The sequence below is a fragment of the Typha angustifolia genome, chromosome 11 (genome assembly GCF_048772165.1).
Source record: "Typha angustifolia cultivar Huaian chromosome 11, ASM4877216v1, whole genome shotgun sequence".
Lineage (NCBI taxonomy): Eukaryota > Viridiplantae > Streptophyta > Magnoliopsida > Poales > Typhaceae > Typha > Typha angustifolia.
This window is the reverse complement of record NC_133249.1, coordinates 793,023-801,437: the sequence shown is the minus strand read 5'-3', so window position 1 is coordinate 801,437 and position 8,415 is coordinate 793,023. Positions and strand designations below refer to the sequence as shown.

Genomic DNA, 8,415 nt, shown 5'->3' with positions numbered 1-8,415 from the left:
ACGAATCCTCCAATAGATTGGGTGCTAATGGTTCTTGCAACTTGCAAGTGGGCATTGCGTGAGGCATCAAATAGCTAGGCTGTCACTTTCCAGAGTAAAAAATAAAATCCTCTGTTGCTCAAAATCACATTTACTGTTCTTTGCTCAAATTCTGCTGCTTTTTTGTTTGGTTCATCTGTTTTGTTTGCAAATAATTTACAATATAATTCTTTCTTTCTCAAAGAGGGGTCATTTCATTTAGGTGCCACTTTTGCAATCTCTTATAATCACATCAAAATGACACGGATTTCTTCAGAGATGATGCTCATGGTAAAGAATTCCACTTGCAGTCACCATCGCCACCTTGGACTTTTTGGAGTGGGATCTAAATGTTATTATCCCATTGCTCTTTTCGTACTCCAAGGACACCATATCTGACCTCCAACAACAAAAGGAAGAGAAAAAAAAGCTTAAAGGCAGTGCTCTAGTGTCCTCTTCCACTGCTCCACAGTTCCACAACCGAAGAAAGAAAATTGCACAAATTGAAAGAGATGCAAACAAAGATATAGTTGCCATTTTAAGCACAATAACTTGTAATTAGATTGGAGGAGCTTAAAGAGTTTAGAGGTAAAGATGTATGCAAGCTTAGTAACAAGACTGTTTTCATGACTCCTACCTGCATCACTAAGAATCATTGTGGCAAAGTGTTGCACTTGCACTGCCTGTGGTTGCTAAATTATGAAAGAGTTTTTTTATTTTCTCTGGAAAAATAAAAGGCAAATTTATGTAAGGGTAGGTGGTTTTAGAGATCAAGTAATGGTGATTGATGTGGACTCCTGGTTAGCAGTGTCTGTACACCATTCAGTCCATACAACCATAGAGATTCCCATCTCTCTGCACAGAATTGGGAATACTCACAACTTGCAAGATCTTGTGTATACTTCCAAAGTGCATATCATCTAATAGAGTAACTATCACTACAACAAAAAAATAAAAAATAAATTTGAGGCCCATGCTTTATTACTATATTTTTTAATTAAATCACTTCTATTGTTTTTCTTGTGATTGGATGGATGGCAGTGAACAGGTGAACAGGAAAGAAAGATCGAGGGATAATTACACTGGCACTTCTTGACCTTGTAAATATTTATGAATTATTATTTTGTCGCGTACTTAGGCTTCCAAGTTTCAACTTGCTTAAATTTTATTATCATTAAGCACTAGGATCTAACTCTGATGTAGTTTTCTGAAATAAGATATGGCATAACTCCATTATAAATTAAAGGAGTAAACTTTTTTTTAATTGTTATAACGACTGGGTTTTTCTTTTAATATTGTTAGCTCTAGAATATTACAAGTTTATGTATCTAAACAACGAGAAAAACAAAAGAGTTGACCTGGATTTGGATCTCATACTGTCACTATAAATAAAAAGGCTTCCTGAAGAGAAGAGAAGAGGAGAGAGAGGGAGAGAGAGAGAAAGAGAGGTCTTGCTCCAAAGGAAGAGGCTGGCTGCTCTTATTCTCAGGTTAGTTCGTCTCCTATGCTTCTTCTCTTATTAATGGTCTCCAGAAATTGGAATGAGTTCTCGTATCGGTTTTGTGTTTTCTTATACATCCAAATTTGTTCAAGAGAAATCTCAAAATGGAGTCAACTACTCCTTTGTTTGCCATATTCTTTTCTATGGGTATTTGATTTAGTCGTCACTGGTGGTGATATAGACGAAGAAGCAATCCTGCTCTTGTTTGAAGTAAACTACTCGTAGGAAGTTATCAGCAGAGGAAGGAGAGGGTGAGACTGAGCCATCTTGGGAAACCCAAACTTTTTCATGCCAACTGGTCCCTCAAGAACTGTTCCTTTTTTTTTTCTTTTTTTGTTTCTTTTGTTAATCTTACTACTTTGTGTTCTATTATAATGTTCTAACAGGTGACTGAATCACAAGTGAGATGTCCATGATATGCACACAGAGAGAGAGAGAGCATTAAGGTTTTGTTCTTGAATTTTGAAATTCTCATTCATTGGCAGGTTTTAATTCGGGGTGGGTGGCTGTTCTCTTCTCTTCTGGTGCTTTTCATTTGTGATGGGCTGTGTGTCTTCGAGGCAATTCCGACGCGCATCACAGGGATATGAAAATCCTGTTATCCTTGCTTCTGAAACTTCTTGTGAGCATCTTCCTAATAAAATTTGTTAAAAATTCATGATTTGCTTTTACTTTTTTTTTACATTATTATTATGTCCAAGATGCTTTGCAGATATCTGACTAATATTATGTGGAACAATTAATATCAAAGTGAGATTTTCATCTTCGTCTCTCGTTATTAATCTGAGTTTTGGACGCCCCTACATGATTTACTATCATTTGTTTACTTTTTACAGATTATTTATCTTCTGATCATCTTGATAAAGTAGTCATGCATCCTATGCATTTTAATTAATGGAAATCTGCTTTAATATCTAACTGCAGTTTCAGTGAGTGAAGTAGAAGCATTGTATGATCTATTCAAAAAGTTGAGCTGTTCGATAATCAATGACGGGCTTATTCACAAGGTTTTCTCTTTTATTACAAATGCAAATATTGGTATGGTTATAGTTCATTGGTTTTCCTACTCAGATTATTACCTTTTTTTTGTCTTATTTCTTGAATAGGAAGAATTTCAACTTGCCCTGTTCAGAAAGAGCAACAAAGAAAATCTCTTCACAGACAGGGTTAGAGCACTCTGTGTTCAACTATTTCTTAAATTTGATCGTTGGATTAAGATGTGTTATATGCTTATTTCTATATTAATATGTTCAGATATTTGACTTATTTGATGTAAAACGTAATGGGGTCATTGAATTTGGAGAATTTGTTCGATCACTTAGCATCTTTCATCCAAATGCACCAGAAGCAGACAAAATTGCATGTATGTGTGACCTTCGTTATCTTTCTTTTATGCTTCATTCTTTTCATGGTATTTCTCAGTGAAGAAGTTGACAATGAACTCATAAAACTGGCATGTTCTGAATGTTTCCTATGCAGTTGCATTTAGATTGTACGATTTAAGGCACACCGGTTACATTGAAAGAGAAGAGGTAAGCATCAACACTCTCCATTTCATAGTTTATCATCACTTAATTATATAGTTAACATGCTGGTGTAATTCATACACCAGGGTTGCTATAATATATTTCAATGAGCTAGTGCATGTTTTATTGCTAATTTTTGCAGCAATGTTTAAAATTAGCTCATTTGATACAGATCATCCTCTCTCATATACATAGTGTTAATAAGTAATTTTCTTCTCAATCTGTGGTTCTTTCATTAGCTGAAGGAGATGGTCCTGGCTCTGTTGAATGAATCAGATCTGTCTCTTTCAGATGATGCAGTCGAAGCGATTGTTGATAAAGTAAGGAGAGCTTTGTCATCTTCTTCTTCTAATGGTTTCCTTTGAAGCAAGAGATTCACTTTTTTATAATATTTACTAGGTGTGTTTAATTTTCTTTCTGATATTTTGGGATGTAGACATTCGCCCAGGCAGATGCAAAAGGCGACGGAAAGATAGACCCAGAAGAATGGAAAGAATTTGTCAAACAAAATCCATCTTTGTTGAAGAACATGACCCTTCCATACTTGATGTAAGTGTTCCATATTTCATTGTCTAGTATACAAATGTCTCACCCTCTAACTGTCTTATTAATTAATGCTTTAGTTTGTTATCATCTTAACCCGGTTTTGCATGGCTCTGTTGTTTCGTTAGGGACATTAGCGTGGGATTTCCTAGCTTTGTGGTGAACTCTGAAGTCAGTGATGCAGAACTCATGATATAAGATAATGCAAGTTGCTATCATATCTGTTCACCTTCATATCTTCTTCGTGCCTCCTCGCCCAATATCTGAAATAAAGGAGCAATATGCCACTGTGAGGCATGAAAGTTGAAGTGGCTCATCTTAGAATGACAGGCAACAAGCAGATGTCATGAAACTTTTCTGTGACTGTTGCTAGTCTGTGCAGAGAAAGAAATACACTAACCGAGAAACAAGCATCGCCAGCAGCGAATAACTCACCTTCAAACTGCTCCCTTACATGTAAATTGTAACTTCCTATGAAATGGTTTTAGACCATGCATAATTCTATCAAATTATTGTCACCAGTGCTCTACTGCCTTTTCCTACTTTCTGTTTTCATTGCAGCATTTGTTATGTATATAAGGATAATGAATTCACTTAGCATTGAAATTCATGAAGACAGTTGGAAATTCTATACATCTCCCACATACTTTATACATATCTTACATGCAGCCGTTCTTTTAAATCTTATAGAAAAGTGAAAATGTGACGATGAACTAGGTTCCTAAACAATTACCTAATTCTTTTTTCATATTTATTTAGATGTTCATGAATGGTTCTGCTTACCTTGCACTACATTAATCTTGGTCTCCTGAGAACCTGGACAAAGCCTTGGCTTCCGGGCTACAGATCCTCAACAAACAATACCTTAAGCGGATCACATGGATTTGGCCCTTGTCAAACGCCTAAAACAATGTAACTACTCATCTAAAAGCCATGCACGCGGAGCTCTATAAGTACCACTTTATTGCTCTTCTTGTTGCATTCACTGAGTTCTGCTCTCATTGTTAGCCTACGAGTCTTCTTACTACAAACAAAGGCAAAGAGATGGCCGATCAATCCGATCTCAGTCACAAGACTGGCCAGGCCGCTGGCCATGCTCAGGTGAGCAAAGAAATTCTTCGTTTTGCTGCTGGCTGTCTCGAATGTGTCCTACATCAGTTTAGTATCATAATTGCATCATTCTACGTTTAACTTATAACATTTGGATGACTGTTGTTTGATGATGGATAGGTAAAGAAAGACGAGATGGTGGACAAGGCATCTGAGACCTGTAATCAAGGCAAAGCGCAGGCCGGAGGCTTCGTGCAGCAGGTAACTAAAAAGGGAGGAAGTACCTCATAAACTTTGATTTGTATCTAACGAGATTGTTTAAATCCTTGCTGTGATTGGTGTATAGACTGGGGAGCAAATGAAGCAGATGGCCCAAGGAGCTACGGATGCAGTCAAGAATGCTGTGGGGATGGGAGGAAGTAACAGCTGTTCTACAACCACCAAACCATGATGAAGTGATCAATATCCAGTTTTGATCTTTTATTTTTCTTTGCTCGCCCTTCCTGGAGGTTCTTCCTTCAGGTTTTCGGTTCAATAATCTAGCTATTTTGCTGCATGTTGTGTTGCATTCTTTCAGCATGTAATTGTCTGTCTGTGATGGAATTTCTTTTCTACAGTTGAATCTTGGTAGGAGTACTTAATGAGTTAATTAATTAACTTACCTGCAAAACATGCGATCCATGAGCTAAAGAAAGAGATCAAATTTGCAAATAAGCACATACAGGAAGATCCACATTGCTCCAATGTCGCTTTATGCGGAGACAAACTGACAATAAGTACATACATCCAAGCAATTAAAGTTCGATTTGACGACACTTCTTTGGCAGCACTAATATTGAAAACACTTATATATACAGCGGCTTTCATACCGTTGGCAGATGCTCCATATATAATACCAACGTTCACGTTCTAATGCCGGCATAGCCAATATAATAGCAAAACCTTAGCTACTCCTTGCCAGAGGTGAGGAGGGTGGAGAAGGCGACAGAGCCTCCGAGAGGGGTTGGTCGGCTACGGCGGACGCGGGAGGAGAAGGATGAGCTAAAGAAAAGTTCAGTTCGAACGGATCCTTAGATAAAGTTGTAACGCTTAAAAATCTACAAACAACATAAGCAAGCTTTGACCATAACGAGAGGATATCTTGAATCCGAGAATATTTGACCATGCATGCCCTTCAATCACTGAGAACATCAAAAACCTCATAGTACTCAACAAGATCATATAATATTAACTATTCGAGTTCATCGTAGCGGTAATGACTCGATTGCAACGTCAGGCCTTGTGTCCACCACTGCTGGATCCCATGCGCCAGGTCAAATTCTGATGAAGGACAAAGATTTTCTGTCAGAATTGCCGATGGAAGGAGGTGCAATGGCTCAGACTCCGAATCATATACTAATAGATTTGTAAACGAATTCTGCGTCGCCACCTTCTCGACTGTTCCTGCACCAATTTCCGCCATCGTCTTCCGGTGCTCAAAGTAGCCAATGTACTGCGAAGATACATGGTCTGCTGTATTAACGAAAAGATTTGGAGTCCATGAGCGTGCCATGGCAAAGGACTCACTGGACTTGTCCTGATGATCTTTGACAATCTTAGCTACTCCAGCTTTTATAAAGCTACTCATAATGCGAATCCTCTTCTTAACCTTCTCGGATTTGATCAGATCAATTGGGGCTGATACAAATGGTGGGTTGAAGAGAAAGGCTTTAAGATTAACACCCTCCCTAGCCATACTTTTGCCGGCCAACGTTGCCAGGGCTGACCCCAGAGAATGACCAGCTAACCAAATTTTCTCAGCTCCATGAGCTGAAACCAGGTCGGCTACAGCTTGGGTTGCAATTATGGAACGCGATTGCTCTTCGAGTTTATGCATGGCAAGTTTGAAATCCAGTGCAATATCTTGTTTAATAGATTTCAACTTCAATAGTGTACCTCGGAAGGCAATCACATATTTAGGGGCTGAGGGATCTACAGTAGAACCAGAAGGACAAAACTCATAAATAGCGCCAAAGATGGAGCCGTCTTTGTCATCAACAAGCTTTTTTCTTTGTTCAAACCGGAAACTTTTCCACCATGGAGGTGCTCGAGCTTCGGAACCTTCACGCTTTTTTTGCCGATCATGCTCAAGAACATAAGCTCCTTGAACCAAACTGGCAACAACACATCTCTGGTGATGCGGATCATTCCTGCTCCAAAAAAAAAAAAAGAAGTTCATATACAATTGAATCTAATATATACAGTTGCACCGTAACGTACCAGTTGACGAAGGTCAAATGAAAGGGCCCTGAAACCTCAAAGACATCCTTTTGGAAGGGCATTGTGCTGCTTGTTGATCTTGGCCCCTTGAAGCACCGGAAAATAAAGATGTAACGCGATCGAACTTGAAGAACAAAAATAAAGAGCTCGTCTTGAGGGACTTTATGCTTGATTTAGTTCTTCCTCCTTGCTAATTGTCGATGATTAATTAGTAAGGAAAACAAATGAGAAGTTACCTGCAACTGGTGAGGATCTCTAGTAGCAACTTATTTTGCAGCTAGCTCCAATTTGCTCATTGCCCACTACCTCTTACATCATAGACATTCGAGTTCGCTTCTGTGGGTTTGATGAACAAGCTGTGATTTGAATGACTTATAAAGAACATGCGAGTTGCAAGTTGATCAACTGCGTACTATGATGGGCAACAAAACTAGGTCAGATTAATTATTCTAACCAATTAGAACGTGCATTTCTTCCAGTTGACTCCAATTATTGAAATGAATTAGGGAATGTGACAGTTGGTTCCCAACTGCTGGAGATGGGCTAAGGGTCAACAGGAAGTTGCTGCTTCCAAGCCATGATATTCACCACCCTGTGGCATTTTCTTTTCCTTTTCTTTTCCTGCTCTTTTTGAGAGAAAAATAGTCCAATGTACACCAACTTGTACGTCGTATTGAATACTATAATTTCTACGTCCAGGCACTGTTATAGTAAGTAGAGAATATTTTTTATAGGAAATTTTTAATGTAGGAATTAAAAAGTGATATTAAAGAATCTTATGCAAAAGTATTTGTTGTTTGGGTAATTTAGGAAGCATCCTCCTATATTTAATATTCTAGAGAAAGGAATCGTAAAATGTATAGAAGAATAAGAGGAGAACAGAGGGAGGAACGGGTTTCAGTGACGCCCATCTTTTCTTTTTACAAAATGCTCCTTTTCTCTCTCTCTCTCTCTCTCTCTCTCTCTCTTTTTAAGAGAAATAGTACTTCGTCAACTACTAGAATACATCAAGAATATTTCTACTGGATAAACCAGATGAAATTTTATTATGTAAGAAGAGGAGGTTATTAATATAATTTCACGAAAATAGTCTGACTTTTTCCCTAAGAAAAAAGAAAAAAGAAAAAATTTAGAACTCACTGATTGAGGAAACCATGTACTTGTTCATCACCTCATTATTTTAAAGAGTGAAATTCTTCCTATATTTTATCCAATCTGATCATCCAAAGGTTGTGTTTTATTATATATTGCTCCTCTGCTAGAGTCTTGTGTGCTCTAATGAAAAAATTCATCAAATATCGACATGAATATCAATTAGACAATTGAATCTATAAACTCTAAGTTCAGTAAGACATAATAACTGAGCTGCAATGGTGGGTTTGACCAATCACTACCTAAATGTGATGCGAACTAACCACACTTTTCCTCCTTTTCTCGGCTTTGTAATTAACCTCAATATGTATGTTTACTGTTACAATTCATGAAAAGGAACATCTAAATAGCAAATTAAGCTAGCAA

General features: G+C 37.7%; 3 protein-coding genes across 5 annotated transcripts; 2 read left to right on the top strand and 1 right to left on the bottom strand.

The window, feature by feature from the left end:
• The first annotated feature begins 1,351 nt into the window (after positions 1-1,351).
• LOC140770424 (calcineurin B-like protein 7) lies at positions 1,352-4,217 on the top strand. Of its 2 annotated transcripts, none has more exons than XM_073111620.1 (9): positions 1,352-1,507; positions 2,005-2,141; positions 2,444-2,526; positions 2,626-2,685; positions 2,774-2,882; positions 2,999-3,051; positions 3,285-3,365; positions 3,482-3,594; positions 3,717-4,217. In XM_073111620.1, exons 2-9 carry the CDS (start codon positions 2,060-2,062, stop codon positions 3,784-3,786), a joined length of 651 nt encoding a protein of 216 aa, XP_072967721.1. In that variant the 5' UTR covers positions 1,352-1,507; positions 2,005-2,059; the 3' UTR covers positions 3,787-4,217. The 2 variants fall into 2 exon arrangements, with proteins under 2 accessions (XP_072967721.1, XP_072967722.1); XM_073111621.1 differs by having other exon boundaries at positions 1,448-1,507; positions 1,701-2,141.
• A 132-nt stretch (positions 4,218-4,349) lies between these two features.
• On the top strand, positions 4,350-5,194 carry LOC140770425 (late embryogenesis abundant protein 1-like). The gene is made up of 4 exons (XM_073111622.1): positions 4,350-4,500; positions 4,597-4,689; positions 4,819-4,899; positions 4,985-5,194. The coding sequence occupies exons 2-4, from the start codon at positions 4,633-4,635 to the stop codon at positions 5,087-5,089; spliced, it is 243 nt and encodes an 80-aa protein (XP_072967723.1). The 5' UTR covers positions 4,350-4,500; positions 4,597-4,632; the 3' UTR covers positions 5,090-5,194.
• Positions 5,195-5,384: 190 nt separating this feature from the next.
• LOC140771081 (GDSL esterase/lipase At4g10955-like) lies at positions 5,385-7,231 on the bottom strand. 2 transcript variants are annotated; one of them, XM_073112467.1, is made up of 3 exons: positions 7,134-7,231; positions 6,898-6,983; positions 5,385-6,827 (listed from the first exon to the last, which is right to left on the bottom strand). In XM_073112467.1, the coding sequence occupies exons 2-3, from the start codon at positions 6,957-6,959 to the stop codon at positions 5,870-5,872; spliced, it is 1,020 nt and encodes a 339-aa protein (XP_072968568.1). In that variant the 5' UTR covers positions 6,960-6,983; positions 7,134-7,231; the 3' UTR covers positions 5,385-5,869. The 2 variants fall into 2 exon arrangements, with proteins under 2 accessions (XP_072968568.1, XP_072968569.1); XM_073112468.1 differs by having other exon boundaries at positions 6,898-7,057; positions 7,134-7,189.
• Positions 7,232-8,415: the final 1,184 nt, after the last annotated feature.